We start from the raw sequence: 20,684 nt of genomic DNA, 5'->3' as shown, positions 1-20,684 counted from the left end.
AGTTTTTCTACAATATACTTTTGAGATATGTGCATGCTAGGTCATCCTACTACTCAAGAAGCTGTATGCGGAGTTGTCATGATGTTTTCTGGTTTGCCTTTTATTCTGTATTTAGTAACTCAGATATTCTGTTTGACTGTCCTAAATAATATTGTACAGGTAAGACACTGTCCCTGTGGTAGTTGGTTTCTTTTAGGACTGTGCTGAAGACTTTAGACACCAGCACAGATTTATAGAATGGAAACTTTCATGCAGTGTATAAATTGGCCTTTCTTTCCTCTCTTATTTTTGCTTATTGCTTTCTTTTATACAGGATTTGGTCTACAGTAAGACTTTTCCTTATATTTCCCAGCTTGGTTTCTTTAGGAATCTTTGATAAGGGATCTTTTTGAAAGATTTTGGGAAATTTAAGTACTTAATATTGTCTGGATTGTATTCAGTGACATTTTTTCAGAGAATTCTGATAGAACTGTTAGGCATGACTTCTGTATGAAAAGGGAGAAAAAAGAAAAAGATCTATGAGCGTTACTAATCTATATTTACTCATTTTGCTCATTTACTTTCCTACAGGAGTAGTAAGACTTTATTAGTCTGTGGTTTCTCAGGTGCTCTCAGATTCTTTGTAGGATATTTGATATACTCTGTTCTCATGGTAACAAATTCTGACTGAAACATTTTCTAGTCGAACAGTTTTAACGTTTTTTAAAAGTAATATTCTGCATCAAAGCTATAACTATACAATACCATATGTTCAGTGTTATAAATATCTCTTATTAGCATGGGAATTCGAGGATTCCTCAGATGTATCCCTGTTATAGGGAAAATACGAAAATAATAAGAACCTCTGTATTTAATAAGAAGATAAAATAGTCAAAGTTTAGACATTTTCCACCCTGCCCCTCCCGCTTCCCTCCTTCTCCCTTCCATATGAATAAAAACTGGGATTTAACGTGAACCACAGATCAATTCGGGGATTCAGAGTCTCTTCTCAGGAGCAGCTAGTTGTTGTTGAGATAAACAAGACTGCCCATTTTCAGTTTTGGGGAACTTTTACTTCAGGTCTGTTTAATGTGGTATTTTTCCAGCCCGGGTGTCAGGCTTGTCTTCGAGCTGTGTATCATCATATTTTGGCATTTCATGCTGAGAATCATTTTACTTGTGAGAAGAAATAAAAAGAGAGCAGTATCTTCTAAAAGCAGAGAAATTTACCCACTTAGTCATGTTGAAAAGACAAGACAGAGCTATGCTGTTCCAGAGGGAAAAGGTGGGGGAAGATGCAAATTATATTGTGAAACAAATAATGACTGAAACAGATAAGAACTGCAGTCTCCACAGTAGAAGAAGGGCAGCAGAAGCACTAGCTGATCTGAGCTGCCAGGGATGTTCAACGTCTGGCACAGTACGTACTACCCAGCAGTGTCAGAACTGGGCATGGAAATAGGCTCTGCAGTCAACGAAGAGCTCCTGTTGAGTTTCTCCTGGCATTGTGGATAGCTTTATTCTGTAGGTAAACAGCATGTAGAGAAGTTGAATAGTGATTTTGTTGCTGGCGGAAGAATGAGTATTGAAAATCAGTTCTTTAAAAAATAAAGGAATTTCATGACAGCTAACAGCTTGTAAGGAGGCCACCAAATTACTGCTTTAGGTAGAGCTCCCAGAGGGAGCATGTTTATTTTACGTAAACCCATTTCATCACATCTATTTCTAAACAGATACTAATGAAGTAAATGTCTGTTGAAACTGATGAGGAAACAATAAGTAACTAACTATAACTTTTTGTTTTGTTTAAGAGCAACTCCTACCAGAGTTATCCAGCATCCCTCAGCCAGTGAGACTATTAACTATGATGTTAAAGCTTTTGGATCCTCTCTGCCTGTTAAGGTTATGGAAGCCCTGAAGAAGGCTGATGGTAAGAAGTGATTTTTATCTGTTATTTTTCTTCTGAAAATTGGCAGGCGAGAGAAGTGTTAATATGTTGTTGATGCCATTTAAATGCTGACTTTACAGTGGAAACTGAAATGTTTGTGCCTTGGTTTCAGTCCGGCTTGGTTAACTATGTAACTATAATTGTAATAGTGCTCACGTGGGTATGGATGCATGTAAATATCCTTCAGGTGCTGTCTTAACCAATATATCATAAAATCCAAGGCCATAAAGAAAGCCGATAGTAGTTTTTTAGTAACTTTTGCTTATTGGTTCTTTCTTACCTTTTTCACTTGTTTTGATCCTGTTGTGTCCTAGAGTGGATGCTCTAATTTTTTTTTTAATTTATTTTTAACCCACATTGGTTATCACTTCTAAAAGCCCCAGTGATACAAACCTCCCTGAGTTCAAGAAATGGATCTCCTAAGCAGTTTTTCCCTGGGGATATGTTTTCTTTTTATAGTAGATATAAGAGGAAGCAAAAATGCCTACACTTCTAAAAGCCCCAGTGATACAAACCTTTCCCTGAGTTCAAGAAATGAATCTCCTAAGCAATTTTTCCCTGTGGATATGTTTTCTTTTTATAGTAGATGGAAGCAAAAATGCCTGTCTTAAAAGTAATCTTAAAAATCGCTGAGCAATTTACAAAGCTATTATAATCTGCTGTAAATTGATGGAAATAGCTTCTAGGATTGTCTTGCTTTTCACTGAAAACTTGAGAGTTTGTCAAATGGCTTTTAAAACTATATGTAGTAATTTGGTATCTTAATCAAATACATGGGAATTTCCACATGGAATTTAATTTAATAGAAAATATAGTTCTTATTTTCATTTGAGAATGAAAGTTTATTGGTTTTACGGTTACTCTGCAGTGTTTTAAAAATTTGAATGCTTTAAAAAAATTACTTTCTATATAGCTGATGACCAGCTGAGCGTTCAAGTGGATGAAAGTGGATGGGCCTGGCTAGTCCATAAAGAGAGGCTGATTATTTGGAAGATTGGTCAGTCTCCAGTAGCTAAGGTAACTGAAAGATCAAGATGGAAAAACTTCTATATTTCATGCTAGTTGAACAGGTTATTCAGTTGTGGGTTTTTTAAAGCAAATGTTTCTTTATAAATTGGAGTTTGTCTGGTTTCCCCCAAAAGCAGCGGGGTTGGTACAAAGTCATACTAACAACAGTAACTGAAACTCAGACTTTTGAGGAAGCTTAACATTTTTATATTCCTCTCTTCATTTTTGTCACCTTAACAGTAAGGTTAATTCTTTGAATTTTAGTAGGTATGTCTCTTATGTTAGATAGTCTTGATAAAGCTTATTTTAATAGCTAAAACCTAGTTGATATGTTACAGAGTAGTTTAGATTATTCTGGGACTGATTTTCAATGTGTCAAAAAGAAAAAAAAAAGTTAGTTTCAGCTGTGCCAAACATATGTTTCATCTAGGTTTCTTATGTCAAGAATTTTTTGTTTCCCTTTGGGCAATGTTTCTTTCAGCATCATTTCAGTGAATAGCAAGTATGGTCAGAGGAAACCTGTAGTTTCAAAATCAATATATTGCAATTAGTTCAACGTATGTTAATTATACAGATTCTACACTTAGAGTGGAGTGTCAGGTATATGTATTCTGGTACTTGTAGAGATTTTTCATGGAATTAAGATTTTTCTGATTGTTTAACTTTGGGGGGTGAGGGGAGGGAGAAGTGTTTCCTGTCTGCTCTGTTAGTACCTAGTGAGCTTTCTCAGGCACTTCTAGTTTAATTTTGTTGTGCTGCTTTGTTAGCGTATTGTCTTAATGGTCAAGTAATTGCACCTCTGAAAGAAGGAATTCGATATTGTAGTCCTGTGAGAAACACTCAGAAATAACTAAATAAAAACAGTAATGTTTGAAAATATAGAAGTAGGTGTGTTTTAGCTGTTTGCTGGTTATGACAACCTTGCCGAAAATGTCTTGTGACATTCTTTTGATTCCCTTACACAGTGTTTGGGCTAGCTGAAAATTAATTTGTAGCAGGGTCAAAAAATCTAAAGACTTTGTGGCAGAGGAATAATTTCTTCTAGTCTTACATGTATCGTGGCATCTCTCTTTCTTACAGTTATCTCTGTGCAAGGAACTGCAGCTGCCACCCAGTGACTTCCAATGGAGTTCTAGTTTAGCAGCTATATCTTGTCTCAATGCCTCAGGTGAAGCGTCTTCTCTGCAGGTGATCAACTTTTAAATTTTAGTGTTTAAAAATACTTTTAGAGTAACTTTGAATATATCCTATTTTATGAATTACTTAATTGAAAACTGCATTTGGTGGTGTACTGTTTATTCTAGTTTGCAATACATTTGTTTGAAATAAACAAAATTCTGCTAGTCTTTTCAAATTACACTATTTACATATTACAGGATTAGGTTAAATAGTAGTTTTCCTAAGGATTACTTAGCGTCCTTTCGTAACAAACAAAAATACAGTGAACTAGGAAGTATTGTGTTAACAAACACCAGGGCAATCAAATATTCTGTCTAAGCAAGTGCAATTTAAATTCACCCTGGCTGAAAAAGTTGTTCAGCAGTGGTTTAATTCTGAGTACACATGGATGAGAAGCAAACACCACCAGCCTCCCTTGGCTGGTCTTTATAAGGAAACTGGCACTGGGAGGACAGATGATTTAATCTGTCTTGACTGATTACTTTCCTAAGTGCCTTTTCATAATATGTCATGCTAAAGGGTGAGGTTTGAAGATCAGTTAAGTTCTCTGAAAGTATGTTAATGTGTCTGTTACTGTCATTCATGAAGAAAAGCTCTCATTTTCAGTTTGGGTGTAGTTTTCAGTTAATATATATGGTGCTCTAACAAAACCGGATAAGCAATTATCTTTGAAAGGAAGAAGCAGCACAGAATATGTAATAGGATCTTTTTTTTTGACTTGTTATTGTATTACACTTCAGATGATGAAAAGCAATCGTACTATCCTGTGATTAGCTCATAAGACTCTTAAAGCAAGATTTATTTTTTTTTTATTTATTTCATCTTAATTCATCTTGTGAGGTATGCGTGGATACTATGATTTTATAGAGTGAGGTAGAAATATTAGTGGTAGAAAATATTTCACTAAAATGAAAATTATTTTCATCTTAATTCATCTTGTGAGGTATGCATGGATACTATGATGTTATGGAGTGAGGTAGAAATATTAGTGGTAGAATATATTTCACTAAAATGAAAATTACTAAATAATGGGCAGGAATCACAAAGGACAATGCATTCTGTGGTGTTATGATGTTCTTTACCCAGCTACTTTCCTTTGTGAAGATCTGTGTCTAGTCAAAAATTGGTTAGAAAACTCCAAGGAGCTCAGTAATGGCTCTCAGCTGCAGTTCTTTTATTGATCTGTGACTTTTTTCAACAACTAGTAGATTAGGTACAATGCTTTCTGTCTAAATCTCTGCTTGAACACAGTTTCTTGCTTCGTGCTTTGAATTTGGTATGTAGGCAATTTCCTGAGTCAGAAGCACTGATGTAGGCACACTGTGGGCTTATGTCTTTATGAAGAGAAGAGTGACCATGTGATTTGATGGTGTTCTGAATACCAGTAGAGCAGTTTCTTTGTTAAATTATAGTCTGTGTTTTAAGTCTTCCATAGTAGCTTCTAACTCTTGGCATCTGGAATTCTCCACAGGCTCTTTTCTGTCTTGCAACTGTAAGTTTAGTTTGCATTTCAGTAGCAGACTCTGAATTATCAGGAACAGGAATGTAGAAAACAGTACTGTTAGCAAAATAAGAGAGTATAACATTCACTGCACGTATTAAGTTATGCTACGGAATAATTTTGCTGTTATTCAGTTCTAGGTTTGTCAGTGTGCATCCATATATATTTACTAATTTTTTGTGTGTAGTCACCCACAGTCTTGATATGTAAAATAACATGTTTTAGATAAAGCTGCAGTCTGATTATTGTCATCTTGCATGTTCTGTTAATTATTTTCTCCCTTCAAGTCTCTGGCAATAATGGTTGCTACCAGCGAAGGTTCTGTGCGCTACTGGCCCAATCTTGCACATGAAGGTTCCTATACAGAGACTTTTACGGACTTTGGAGGCTCTCTGTGCAGTTTCCTAACAGCAGTAAAGGTATAGTACAGAATGATTTATATTAAAATACTGCTTTAATTCCTGATTTAAAAATTAAAAAGTATGCCTCACATTATCAGCCCTAAATCTCCAATAAACGTTGCAAGCAAACTATCAGGCATTCTGAGGAGTAATTTCAGAGGTTGTTGATGAGCGTGATGATCTTAAGTAGCAGAGATGACTGGTAGTCATAAATAATAACTGTAAAGTTGGGGAAGCATGCAGGATTCAATCACAGTATTAACAGGACTGGTTTGGTACCGCAGCCTGTGAGGCGTGTCAGTATTGCTACTGTGATTAGTTCCAGTGGTACAAACCCTGCTGTCACAAAAACCTTATCTGAATCTGCAGACCACACACACATCATCTTGTGGTAGAACTCACCAGTGACTGAGTTTGAGAGATTTCTATATGAAGGTAGTGAGCAAGGATATGATGAATTGTTCTTAAAAATTCTGTTTTCTGCTGTTGATGTGCCTAAACGGGGAAAATTCTCAGAATGGAATATATCCAAAAATTCACTGTGTGTTACAATATGTGTTGTCTTCAAAACTAGTTATTATCGATTAAATTACATTTTGTCTCATGACTTTTTCAACATCTACTGTTCATATCCTGTATTATAAATGTCATTTTAGAGCACCAGCCTGTCATACACATTTGTAAACCTAATCCAAAGACAGTGATCTTAATGACAAATTCCTTAAGAGTTTCAAGATGTTAAGAAACACTAATATGTACCTACCCTGTTAGAGCTGAATTGTGCCCAAGTTTCAGACATCAAGATGAGGAAAGCAAGGTCTTATCACACCTGTAGTTGAAACGTTGACATCAATGTGAATTCAGAGCTAGAGGAACTCTTTTTTTTCAGACCAGAATCCTTTTATTAATCAATCAATGTTCTAAAGCTGCATTATTGCCTATATGACAACTGTACTTAATTAGTCATCCTGTCACTGGGCAGATTTAACCTTTAACATAATTTTTATATGGTTTGATGATGAAAATTGTGCAGTTTTTTGAAATTTCTTTTTAACTTTGTTCTGTGAAGATTTCCTGTACAGGTAAGCAGTTTGTTCTTCCAGCAACCTTGAGGCCCTTAACCTTTTTTTTTTTTTCAAATTGTTGCACATCAAACAGGCTTTGTTTCTTCCCTGTAACATACAAACTTTGATCAGTTTGGAATTGAAGGCACCTTTTTTTTTTTATGCCTTGGTGGTATGGGGAATGAAGGTTACGTCTATGTTAGAAACTACTGAAAGGCAATAGTTGAGAATCTATAAAGTAAAAAGGTTGCTGTAATAATTTTGGAGGGGAGGTTGTTATTTTAAACTAGGTCCAGCCTAGCTGCATTAAATGAATGTCTGTTAGCAGTCAGAGCCCATCTTTCGGTTTAGTTTTGTTCAAAGGGTGTATAGCTGGTACACTCGGACTGCTCTGCTCTGTGATGTGGTGTGATCCAGCATGTAGTGTGTGAGGACTCGCAAACAGTCACTTCAGAAACAGACTCCTGAAGCTAATTAAAGTGCTAATGTGGATGCAGCCATTAGGACAGGCAGGAGATGCACTAGCAAAAGTCTCTGCTTCCTAAATGAGGTATATAAGTACCTACAATGAGGTGCATATTTTGCATAATGCACAAGACTTTTCACATTTTCTTAGTGCAAAGGTAATGCTATTTTAATCATTGGATTCCAAGGTTTACATGAGATACTAGTTCTGTTGTTAAACTGAAATGGAGTTTCATGGATAAAAATGTCATGCAGTGCTAAGAAAATCAACATCTGCCAGTGCTAAGTACCGGTCAGATGTTTGACCGTGTTTTGACATAACCAGTTGGAAGATTTGTTATGCAGTTCATTTAGATTAGTGTCCTGTACGATAGGATGCTATTTTAAAAAAAAAAAGTTACAGTATGCTTAATAACACTTGAAGTTTTAAATGCACACATGGAAGTTGAATATTATTTAATTCATAATTCAGCATATGAATATTAAATGTAGTAGTGCCTCTAGAGATTGATTTAATATATTTTCTTTTCATATTTTTAAAAAAATATGGTTTAAAATTAAAAAAGTATACTGTGAGCTGTACACTGCACTGATTCAAGTGTAGAGAATAATGTGGTAAATTTGTTTAAACAGTCTTTTTATGTGATAAATGCTTTCTGTTTTTAATTTTTCTTTGTTAGCTCTCAAGTACTATGGACGCCTTGTGTCTTGTTCTTGTTTAGCATTTACCCTTATGAACTGACAAAGAATTTTATCTGACAGTAGAATTGTTTCAGGAATGCAATTTTTATTTTTTTTTAATATAGTTGCTTTTTCTTTTTATTAGGGAGGAAGCTTTATTTTATCATCTTCCAGAGGCCAGCTGGTTCGATTGATACCAGACAGTTCTGGCAAGATTCATCAGCATGCCCTGCCACAGGGTCAGGGCATGTTTTCTGGAATTGGTAGAAAGGTTTCTTCTCTTCTAGGTATATTGTCTCCTGGAAATGATGCTGTGGTAAGCTTGAAAAACATTCCTATAGTAATCTGCTTTAGTCTCTCTCTGTAATTTCTAGCCTCTGTGTTTAAGAAAGGGAAAAGAAAAGACTTTGTAAAGATGTATGATGACAAAAAAAAGATGAGATTCAACTCATTTATGTTACTTATATTTCTTTAAAATTGGAAAAAAAAGGCAGAAACCAAATAAATCTGTATGCTTTGTAAAGGAGAATGCTGACTTGCTTTCTAGATCTGAATAAAAGGAGACCTTCATATACTGGTTTGGTTGGAAGGGACCTTAAAGCCCCTCCAGTTCCAACCCCCTGCCATGGGCAGGGACACCTCCCACGAGACCAGGTCAGACCAGGTTCAACCGTGGCCTTGAACACTCCCAGGGATGGGCCAGCCACAGCTTCTCTGGGCAACCTGTGCCACTGCCTCACCACCCTCACCAGGAAGAATTTCTTCCGTATATCTCATCTAAATCTTCCCTCTTCCAGTGTAAAGCCATTGCCCCTTGTCCTGTCACTCCATGCCCTTGTAAGCAGTAGGAATACTACTTTAAAGTAGTCATACTTCCTGGGGAATGCACAATGATTCAAAGTCCTGCCTCTTTCTAGTGATAGCCTTAGTACTACTTGAAGAAACTAACAGTAACCTGTGATTGTACTTTTCTGATTTAGTGTTGCTAAGGGTTGGTGATTGGGTTGAGCTTTGTCAATGAACAAAAATATGAGAAACATACTTATTATAGATGTTCTTATAGATATAAAATAAGTCTTGTCTTGGAAATTATTGTAATGCTCTCATCTTGTAATGTAGCATGTGCAGGTTGCCCAAGGAAGTGTGGGGTTTTTGGTTTTTTTTTGTGGACTGAGAGTGGCCTAGATTGTTGTATCCAAATATTAAGACTGTGCTTTAACCTTTTTAGATTTTTCTTTTTTAAATGCAGATTTCTAGCGTTCTTTGGGATAAAGAGAGATCAAGCTTTTATATGTTAACAAGTTCAAATCTAAACAAATGGGAGATTGATGATTCATCAGAACGTTATATTCTCAGCTGGGATATCAACAAGATCCTGAAAGAACATATTACAGATGCAATTTGGGTAAGAGCCAGCTCACCTGGAAAGGGTTTGTGTGTTTGTTTAATTAAGAGCCTATTTATATATAGGTGTAAGTCAGATGTGTTGGTTTTTAGGGTTCTGAAAGTAACTATGAAGATATTAAAGGAGGAGTAAATATACAATACATGGATTTGCAACAGAATCGGTAAGGAAGTACACTTGCATCTGGTAAGACTTACATTAATGAGATAAATGTGTTCTGTTTTATTGCAAAAACTTTATGTAGGTAATTGGAACTTAATTTTACTTGAGTGTCACTGTTGATAAAATAAGCACCTCATATTCGATAACTAGATTATCCTATACTTCATGCTATCATTATCTCTTTAGCATTACAAATTCTTTACCTAGGAATAATTCCTTTCACTTTTTTTAGTGTCATTTTATCAGGCTTGGGTATTTGTTTTGTCTTGATATTACAAAGACGGCAAGTAAGCAATTACAACTTGTTCCAGCAAATGCAGAGAATTCAGAATCTCTTGTATTTAATTTAATTACATAAAATCACAACTGCCTTAGTTCAGTTTTGTACTGCAATATGAATACTGTTAATAATACAGCTTGAAAGAACAAATAGTATAGTCTTTCTTGAAAAAAAAACCCCACAATATCAGAAAATACTTATTTGTGATTGTACTTAGATATCTGTTTTTGTGAATGGTAGAGTTTGAGCAAGTAAAATATGTAATAATCATCTCTCAACGGTGTGCTATCTGTTGTTGAAAGTGATGGACTGGTGATACTTGCTGCAGCATGGCATCCTGGAGATCGTCCGTGTCTTGTCTACTACACTTTGATTACAGTAGAAGATAAAGGCTATCAGATGTCTGATGATGTTGTTGTGGAGGTCACACAGTATAATCCATCTTTCCAGGTATGCAAATGAATGCTCTGAAACTGAGTTAAGAAAGGACAATGTTTCAGAATATTCCTGAACATAAGTCAACTGTCAGATTTTTGTCTAAAAGAAAATCAAGTTATCTGTCTTAAGGTTGTTCTTGGAAGTCTGTATTCATAGTATTCTGAGGAAAATGTGTACTATCATCTTTTAATGTTTAGTAGTAACTGTATGTAAAGTTTTTATCTTATACTTTAAAATGGAAAGCATAAAAGCCTCAAAAATAGAAGTCTGAACATCTGAATTATTACTGATTTATTTTAATTTTTGTCCTGTCTGTGAAAGCTTCTGTGGAGTAATTTTATGCTATACTCATGCAGTCCATATAGAACAGATCTCGGACTCTGAGACTCTTGTAGCAGGACAAGGAATTAAGAGACCTATAATTTGGTCCTTGCTAGTCAGCTGGCTTGCTGGGAGGAGAGGACACATTGGTTGTCCTTAGCGTACCTTGTTTCTGCCATCTCTTCTGGAAGCGTAAACTTGAGTATTAACTTTCTTTGGTAAACTTCTTCCACTTGTCCCCCTCTCCCTGCTACCTGTAATGGCATCTTAAAATTGAATCTTAAGATGGAAATTTTTTTTTGAAAACTGTAGAATAATTGTTCTGTTTACTTATCTCTCCATGTGAAATTAGCAAAAATTTAATATATATGGAAGGAAAAAAAAAAACCAACAGGTTCTTAAGTTTTAGGGCAAATTAAAAGTGGTTTTGTTTGGGCTTTTAGGTTATAAGTTACATCCATATCTTCTGGTTACCAGTTAAATTCAGGCAACTCAGATCAGCCTTTAAAATGTTAGAAGTTTGTTTAAGGTTTTTATTACATGTGTGATATTGTTCATATGTAATGCTTTCAGTCGGAAGAGGAACTGTTGTGCTGTCTGGTAGTCCCAGATTACTTTAGCCATGCCGCTTACCTTTATAAAGAAGATGAAGTGTTTGCTTGTTCCACTGGAACTGGAAGAATTTCTTTGCCACAGGAGAAAATCATATTTGGCATACAAGGTAACGTGGGGGGTGGGGTGGGAAAGACATTTAATTGATACTTTCTAATTGAATGTTTTTACAGTATTTAGATTTCTCAGAGAGCAGAATCATATTTATGCTACTTTTTCTCTTTACTTAGTCTTTCAAGTTGGGAGTTTCTCCTGAGTGTATGGAGAAAGCGCTGGTGTGACATCCACTATTGTTATTGCTTGCTCTACTTCATTTTCATTTGAAACACTGTAGATCTTCACTTTCGGTATATGAAAGGATGGGGGTTTTGTTTGTAGGGGGTTTTGCCTTGATTTTTTTTTTTTTTTTTCTTCCCACATTCACTGTGGATTTTTTTTTTCTTGGAGTTAACTTTGTGTTGAGGCTAAGCCTAAAATTCATACTAGGTATCTGTGTCAGATGTCTCTAACTATGTCATCCTTGACCTTCAGAGGTGTTTTCAAGTAGGATGTACACATTGGTCCTTAGGTGGAAATTGAACCACCTGAATCTTGATTTTTTTTTTTCTTCTTTATCTGAAAATCTGCATCTTGAGTAGAAAATAGTATCCCCAATTTCTGTAAGTCAGATGTAGTTGTCAATTACTGTTCGTTGGTTCATGACAAAATTTAATAATTGTCTATGAAACTGTTGCATCTTGTTCTTAAATTAAAGTGGTATTTAAGTGCTTTTTTCTTTTTTTACGCCCCCCCTCCTGCCCCCCCAGGAGACAGCATTTTAGGAGCAGGTTCCTGTACTAGCTTCCCTATCTTCTTCGCCAAAAAAAGTGGACTTATCACCATCTTGTCCAGGGAAAACATTTCTGTGCTTCCTGAAGACCTTGAAGATTCCCTGGCCTCTTCTGTTGCTGGACCAAGAAGTGAGGTAATGGTTTTTTTGCTTGACTGGTTGAAAACTGAGGGTAGAAATAAAATGTTTTTCTGGCAATTTTTAATTTTCACTGTGGAAATCCTGACTTGGTTTTGGTTTAAAGGTTTTTTTTAAATAGAGACTCAAACACTTGTAATGAAAGCAGTTTTCAAAACCCAGGAAACATTGCATCTGCCAGTTACCCTAACTTCTTTGTTTTGAAGTTGCCATTTCTATGAAATTTCTTTTTTTTTTTTTTACATTAGGTGTATTACTATTATGTCACTAGGCCTGATACAACACTACTGCAGAGACTCAGACTTTGTTCTCACTTTTTGATCAGGATAGTTCCTTCAGTCTTTTGTGTCTGTTCCTTTGTGTACGAGAGACATGTTTTTCTTACCATGATGTGAAAAGCCTGGAGGTTAAGCTGAGAAGGGCTGTATAGTGGCTGAATATTGTCTGCCCTGTTATATGCATACATTTTAATACAATCTTATTAAAAATATGTGGAAGTCTTTTTATTTATATTTTGTGCAATGTGCATTTATTAAGCTCTTATTTAGATCAAATGTGTTGTTTTCATTTCATAATGAAGATAGATATTTCTCTTTCAGCTGAAGTTTTTACTTTGCATTTTCAGAGTCCTGCGTTTGACGCAACCGGGAGGCCAGAAATTATAGCTCAAGAAGATAAGACTAAATTACTGAAAACTGCTTTTCTACAGTACTGCAGGTAGAAATTGCACTTGATTTTTGAGGCTTTGTTTGTTTGCTCTTCTTGAAGGTACTCTGATATTTGAGTATGAGATTGTCTTCGTAAAGATTCTTGTGCTGTTTTAATTAAAGCTATTTTGATGACACATGCACATCTTTATTAGAAAAGTGTTAAATATGTCTTGGGCTAGTGAAGGAGTGATGATACGTGCTGGAAAGGAGCAGACTTCTATAATCTCAATGACTTTTCGCTTACTCTGAGGAAATTCTATGGTTACACTAGTGCCAGTGAAACAACTTTAAACTTTGTTATTTTGATTTCTTTTTTCTTTTAGTAAGTGGTGTTTTGTTGTTAAAAAACATTCTTTCCTTTTCCTGATTTTTATTTGCATAGCTGTTTTCAGTAATACATTTGAATATGTTTAATTACTATTTATGTGGCCATGAAGCTAACTAGCATGGCAGATTTTGTGGCAAGATGATACCTTTTCTAGAATGACTGGTATGGGGGAGTGGGAATGGAAGGAAATGCACTGTTTGACAAACTATGCTGTTTAAAACAACTTGATTATTGGGAGGAAAGCAATGCCTCTGAAAGATCTGATGTTGAGATGAGTGATGGAACAGGAGAGATAAGAAGATAAACAGAGGCGTAGACTTAGATTAATTATATTTAGACAGGATTGTTTTCAATATATTTATTCAAAAAAAAAACCCAACCCCCAAAAAACCCAAAAAAACAACCACAAACCCACAAACTCTCTTAGGACTGATCTCCTTAAAGAATCTTAAAACTTGGTAAAAGCGGATTTAAGATAACAGGAAGTAGGAGTGCTTTTGACATAGAGCTGCATGTGAGGTAGAAGATTATGAAGGGGATTAGGCACATATAATAAAGGATAGCAAGACAAGATCTGTAAACATGCAGAGAATTTAGAAAGAAAATCTGCATGTATTCAGAAGTGGACATGTCGGTAAACAGAACGGCTGCTGAAGATGGCTCTAGTGGTGAAGCGACTGGAGCTGCTAAGGTCTGAGAGCACAGATAACAAATACGAAAGTTGGTATCACTGAGGATGTGAACAAGGGGGTTGGAAACAAGATCAGAAGGCAGTAGGAGGTAGTAAGGAAAACAATGTGAAACACTATGAAAGTTTAATGTTATTTTGATTAAAATTTGGGTTGTATTTATGAAACTAGAAGAAATTAATAATTTGATGTGTATAGTATCGATTCAGATTTTTTCAAGAAAAATGGTATGGTAAAATGAATGGAGTGGAAGAGCTGTAGCAATGGCCTGTCCAGATGGCCAAGCAGTTGATGCAGAGCAAATAAAGGAAGGCTCTGCAGCCAGTGGAAATGTAAAGTCCACCGGCTGTGCCGTGAGCAGTGTCAGCTTTACAGACTTAGTGATCTTTATAGGGGATGGGATGTTCTATGGACTCTTTTTGATGTACTGGCTGATGGCACTTGATGGTTTGAAGGAGGTAATAAAATACCATAGAAGTTCCTTAGAAACACATAGCTTATGCAGTAGTAAAGATGGAACTTTCTTTCTTGTTTAACAGAAGATTCAGTATATTCCAGTTTTTATAAAAGTATTCTTTGCTTTAGTAAATCTTTGTGCAATTTCTGGACGCACTGTGATTTTTTTATTTCAAGATATCTTGGTCATGTAAATATTCAAACTGAAACTTTCATGAAAAATATAAATATTTCCAAAATCAGATGATATATTGGAATCACAGTATCCCTTCTCAGTCAGAATACTATAATTGTTAGTCACAAAATCAAATCAGTACTTTTTGTGAATATTGCTTTCTTCTTACATAGCATTCCTCAGTACATCTTCATACCTTGGAGGTTTAAGCATTTGAATGCTTCTTGTTCTTTTACTTATAATGGAATAGGATTCTTTGAAATTATAGGAAATAAGAATAATGCATTATATTTGCTGAAGCATTTTCTTGAGAGCTTTTATTCTATTGGCATTTGTGGGAGTGGTTACATGTACTCTTGAGAGGATTTTAAAGCAAGCAATAAAAATTTGCTGACTTAGCTACCACAGACATCCAGACTTAGCACTGTATGATGAGTCTTTTCTCTTAATAATAATAGGGGTAATAAAATAAAAAGTGACTTGAAACACTTGTGCTTTTTTGTTTTATAAATTGTGCAGCCTACTTGCTTTAAAAGAATCGGAATACCTTTTATCCATAGAATCAGAATACCTTTTATTTTAAAGAGAGCCCAAACAATGCTTGATATTCATAATCTAAAGCACTTCACAAAAAGCATATTGGAAAATCCTATTGAGTGGTTCTTGTTCCTATAATCCTATTGTTTTTATTTCACATACTTTTTGTTCCTTTTGTTTCAGGAAAGATATAGTCAATGCACAAAGCATGGTAGTTGAGCTCTTTCCAAGTAACACAGACCTGGATTCTGATGCTGAACTGGATCGGGCAGTGACGCAGATCAGTGTGGACTTAATGGATGATTACCCTGCCTCTGATCCGAGATGGGCTGAATCTGTACCTGAAGGTAAACATAATGTGTTGTTTGTTATATTTTGGGTTTTGGTTTTTTTTTTGTGAAAAATTTCTGTATTACTCTAGATAAAATTATAATTTAAACTTTGCAAAGAAGGCATAGGTGTCCCTTATCCTGCAGCACCACATAGATGTATTTCCAGAAAGACTAAAAGATGCATCTTATGAGACTACCAGGTAAACTTGCAGTCTACTGTGGTTAGTTCTTGACTTCATGTAGTAAACACAAACAGCAGCGAAAACATATTTCGGAGAAGGGTACTTTGTACAAGGAACAGGTGGTGTCACTTTAGTGTTTCTGTGATTCCGTGGATAGTTCTAAAATGTTTTCCACAAATAGATGTTAAGAGAAAGAGTTTATTTGCTCATGCTTAGCCTTTTGTCAGCATGGCTGCACAGCTTCTGGCAGGCTTGGATCCGGGTACAGTGAGCTTGTATCCCTCTGGGACATTGGTATTTATGTCTGCCTGAAAGAGGCCTAGAGAAATTTTTTTTTTGAGGGTTTGTTGTACGTAAAGGATTAAAGCAGACGCATTTTCAGCAAGAAACTTCCTTGTTCAAGCTTCCCTGTCTCTTATGAATAGTGTTAATTTGAAACTGTTCCCAGGACCTCTAGGCAACAGTTGCCCGTTACTGAGCAGAGACTTAGTTTGAAAGTAGTAAATAGGTACAGATAGATGATGCTTCCTGCTGCTGTTTCCACTTGGCAGCCAGTTAGAAGTTGTCCAGCATCAGACCCTTAGTATTTTCTGAATCAACTTTATTTTTAATTTGACAGCTTATCTGCATTTATTCCTGGCTAAAGCAAGAAGTGAAAATTGATAGCTGCTTGGAAATAGCCTTACTAATTTTGCTTACAGTGATAGTTCTGAGTCTTTGTACCTTGGTAGTCTTTTGGTTTAAAGCACACTTAGAATATACAAAAATTCTGAAATAGGAAAATGACTTGGGCTCTGGAGAACTCTGCTGAGGTGAGATACTTGTGAGGGTAATGAATCATAATCATAGAATTATGATTCTACTTACATTGTACAGTGGAATTGTGCAGGCAATACAGAGTCAATTAGGTCTGAGTGCCTGTTAACACTTTATTTTGTAGTACCTGTGGTCTAGGGCATAATAAATTTAGCAATAGCTAGTCCACATCATCTGTACCTTAGTAAAACTTGAATAAGCTGGTGAGCTGCTATTTTAGCAGCATGATGAATTGAGTGCTTCAGAATAGTTGAACTGATCTAAAGATACTTGATTTTTTCTGAAGGCTTTACTTCAGCTATGATAGAGTTCAAAACCCACATTAAAATAGCATGGTAAGCAATATATAAATGTGTGTGCATATATTTCAAAAGGTACCAGTGTGGTAACACTATAGGAATTTATAAAAATATGTTTACCTCGGAGGCCAAAAAAATAGTTACCCAGAAATGAAGATAACAAGTGCTCTGATCTAAGATTTTTCTCTTTTTAGAAGCAGCTGGTTTCAGCAACACATCTCTCATTCTTCTTCATCAGCTAGAGGATAAGACAAAAGCACATTCCTTCTTCATTGAGTTTCTTCATCAGGTAAAATTCTACTGTTCTTTTTGTATCAGCACACACAGTAGAGTATTATTTTTGTCTTAAATTAATTCTTCTAGAACACTGTTTAAAGTGCATGTGGTGTTTTGTTTTGTTTTTTTAATAAAAGGTTGGTGTATTTGAACGTCTGGGCAGTTTTCCAGTACGAGGAGTGCTGATGGCAACTCGATTGTTGCTCTGTGAGCACGCAGAGAAACTAGCAGCAGCTATTGTTCTTAAGAATCACCACTCCAGGCTGCCTGATCTAGTGAATGCTGCTATACTGATCGCATTAAACAAAAGGGAGTGTGATATTCCACCAAGTCTTACCCCTGCAGATGTGTTCTTTCGAGAGGTAAGAAACCTGTTACTTCGAAATCGTTGTATAGTATCGCATGTAGTAAAAGTTGCAATGCTTTAATGTATACTTTGAACTTTTCCCTTTAAAAATCAATTCGACTTTACACAATTTCCCTTTAAATAGGAATGGTGTGGTAGTATTTTCCTGACTTTAGTGTGCATACGTCTTTTTACGTCTGCAGCTGAAACATGAATTCTGACAAATATCATGTAGCAGAAGTAAAGTTGTTATGATTTCCAACTAACCAACACGGATGAGCAATGAAAAAGACAAGTGAAATTCTTTGGCACATCAGAAGACATATGCTAAATTAATCATTTTTAAGGGGTGAACTGAAGAGTATGAAGCTTTCCAGATAGGAGAGCTGCTTTGATGAGCTGTCCTGGATGGAGCTGTATCAATTCAGTCTCATAATTTTTGTCCTCTGTAACATTAATGAATCTAATCCAGTTCTCAGTTTATGCTGTGTTCCAGTCAAGCACCCAGTCTTTATTTCTTTCTTCCTTCTTCAGAAGAACTATACACAAAACATTTATTCTTAGGAAGCTTTTTCCTGTGGAGGACAGTAGTTGCTAATGGAGAAAAATAAATAGAAAATAGAAATAATAGTCTGCTATTTTAAAACAAATATGTTATCCAGTATACTTTACCTAACAAAGATCCTACTGGCAAATGTTTCAGAAGAAGATGGAGGAATATGCTTAAGGAAAGTTTATGGAGTTGCCTTCAAAAATAGGGATTTCTTTATTTTTTTTCTTCCAGATTTAATTCCAGAAGAAAGGCAATTCTTGTATTCTGAGTATTGTATGAAATATAAGCCAGTGATTTCATTATCCATTTGAGTAGTTGATACCTTTTAATGTTTTTGGCTATTGGTGGGTCTCTACTAATATCTGTTTATTTTTCTATACAACTCATAACTTGGCTTTCAGATATCAGCTGGGAACGGACATGTTTGTGTTCAGTGCCATTTTTCTTTCTATCTTTAAGGTGTCCCAGATAGATTCCATCTTTGAATGCTTACTAGAAGAAGAGGAACAAATCCTGAAGGATATGCCTATTGAATCAATTGAATGGGCCCAGATAGTTGTGAATGTGAACAACATCATTAAGGTATAGAACTGCATTAACTAAGAGGTTTGTGGGTGGGGAAGGTAAACATTGAAGAGCACTGAACAAGCTGAGTGCAGCACATCTGAGTTACTGACTTGAGAACAAAAGTGAATGCACTTTTTCTGTGTGCAAATGTATTACGAAGGAAAAGATGGTCTTGCGCAGAATTAGGGATATTCCTTTTCTTCCTGAGCCACTGCTAAAGAGAATTTGAGAAATTGTGGCATTGTTGGAAGTTGTGAAAGCGTGAGTATGTAGCAACGAGTGAAGAGCCTGTGTTTGAGCACTGTCAGTATGTGCTGTTCTATACAACTGAGAAAGTGATGTAGAAAGAAGGGGGATATTAAAAGAACATTTCAGAATTATAAAAGACTAGATCTTTTACAGTCTGTGTATATGCAGGTAGACTTTAAAATACTTATGTCCTTGCCTTTAAATAGGACATGCTGCAAGCTGCCTGTCAGTATCGTCAATCTCGAGCCACTTTATATAAAACAGGAGAGCTTCCAGAAAGAGAACCTGAATATATTCCATGGACAGGTGAGAAATTATTATTACTAGTTTATTAATTCTCTATCCTAAACAACAAGTACTTTTCATGAATTTCAGAACACATGAATTTCAATCTGAATGTTCAATGCTGTAGCAGCTTTTAAGTTTTCGATAAGAATAGGAGAAGCTAAAGGTTTCATTTGGGGAATGAAATGGAATGAATCAATGAACACTTATTTTGTCCAGTATTGATGATAATTCTTTAAAACTTGCATTGCAGATTTGACTGCAAAAACAAAGTTTGGGAAACAAAGCTAATTTTTTATTTTTTTTTTGGTATGTACTGGTTCTGGTTGGCAGACCTATGGGCTACATAGCATTAAAATTAATCATAAAATGTGATCTGTAACTGTTTTAAAAGGACTGATTATTCTCCACTTCCACTTCCTTAAGTGTGTTTCGTTTTGATGGTTAAATAACATGAAAAACTATCAGGACAAATGTTTGCAGAAGCAAGCACTTTTTCAGTTGGTGCTTAAGCTTCCTTGTGGCCTCTATGTGTAAAATACACTTTAGTGCTTCCAAGATAAAAATCTTTTGAAAAGCAGGACCCATGCAAGCTATTTTGGTGTGGTATGTCTTGATGATGACATCCAAGTATTTAAATCAGGTTAACAGAAGTTGCCTTTTCCTTGTGTGTATTCTCTACTTTGCTTACAGATCGTGCAGGTGATTCTTTTGTTCTGAAACATAGCTGGTATTGATAGTTGACAGTGTAGGTCTGTGTAGTTCAGGGGGTGGTTTTGTTTCTGTTCTTTTTTATTTACTACATTTTGGCCAAATTTAATATGTAAAGGTAGACGGTATTATGTGTTTGGTTTGTTTTTATAGTATTGCTTTGATTTTTAAAATTGAAATGTTTATTAGCTTTTTTCTTTTTTTAATTATCCATAGTAATGTTTCTGTTATACTTCTGCTTGGATTCCGGTGGTTATAGGATAATTATTTTAAAGTTCACTGTGTTGTTTTCCTAAGCATCTAGTGGCCTTCGTGCAGCAATAACACGTCAGCATGGAATCATTCTGAAGATGGTGTATCCCCAGGTGGACAGTAACCTTCGTAGCATTGTGGCTGAACAGTTGGTGGCACTACTGGATTGTTTTCTAGACGGTTATGTTTCTCAGCTGAAATCTGTGGACCGTCCTGCTGATCAAGAGCGATACAGCAATCTGGAAATGGAATATGTGCAGAAAAGATCAGAGCTCTTGTCTCCTCTCCGTAAGTACTGTCTATTTTTCCTTAAAGCAAGGATTAAATGTTCCATTTGATGAGGAAATTATGCAAATCTGATAGCGTAAATGGCATCTGTGTGTGAATTCTAGTTGTTCTACACTTTTGCCCTCAGAGTATAAATGACACTTTTTATGATTTAATGAGATATTTACAAAATAAAAACAGATTACAGAATTGCATCCAGGACTGCATCCATGCCCATACCGC

The 20,684-nt window shown here is 35.6% G+C and overlaps 1 protein-coding gene across 1 annotated transcript in view; it reads left to right on the top strand.

Annotated features, from left to right (window-relative positions):
* The first annotated feature begins 1,800 nt into the window (after positions 1-1,800).
* The window catches only part of NUP133 (nucleoporin 133kDa), a 32,635-nt gene continuing 13,751 nt past the window's right edge, over positions 1,801-20,684 (top strand). The window contains exons 1-17 of the mRNA XM_009707020.1: positions 1,801-1,909; positions 2,841-2,944; positions 4,016-4,123; positions 5,903-6,034; positions 8,372-8,542; positions 9,476-9,631; positions 9,724-9,794; positions 10,376-10,523; positions 11,406-11,553; positions 12,251-12,408; positions 13,037-13,128; positions 15,490-15,653; positions 17,130-17,224; positions 17,349-17,573; positions 18,570-18,692; positions 19,133-19,232; positions 20,220-20,462. Coding sequence (XP_009705322.1) covers positions 1,885-1,909; positions 2,841-2,944; positions 4,016-4,123; positions 5,903-6,034; positions 8,372-8,542; positions 9,476-9,631; positions 9,724-9,794; positions 10,376-10,523; positions 11,406-11,553; positions 12,251-12,408; positions 13,037-13,128; positions 15,490-15,653; positions 17,130-17,224; positions 17,349-17,573; positions 18,570-18,692; positions 19,133-19,232; positions 20,220-20,462 — 2,263 coding nt within the window. The 5' untranslated portion in view covers positions 1,801-1,884. The remainder of the gene's footprint in view (positions 1,910-2,840; positions 2,945-4,015; positions 4,124-5,902; positions 6,035-8,371; positions 8,543-9,475; positions 9,632-9,723; positions 9,795-10,375; positions 10,524-11,405; positions 11,554-12,250; positions 12,409-13,036; positions 13,129-15,489; positions 15,654-17,129; positions 17,225-17,348; positions 17,574-18,569; positions 18,693-19,132; positions 19,233-20,219; positions 20,463-20,684) is intronic.

The sequence above is a fragment of the Cariama cristata genome, unplaced genomic scaffold (genome assembly GCF_000690535.1).
Source record: "Cariama cristata isolate BGI_N322 unplaced genomic scaffold, ASM69053v1 scaffold10709, whole genome shotgun sequence".
Lineage (NCBI taxonomy): Eukaryota > Metazoa > Chordata > Aves > Cariamiformes > Cariamidae > Cariama > Cariama cristata.
Note: the sequence above shows the minus strand (reverse complement) of the source record. Positions and strands in the feature narration are given on the sequence as shown.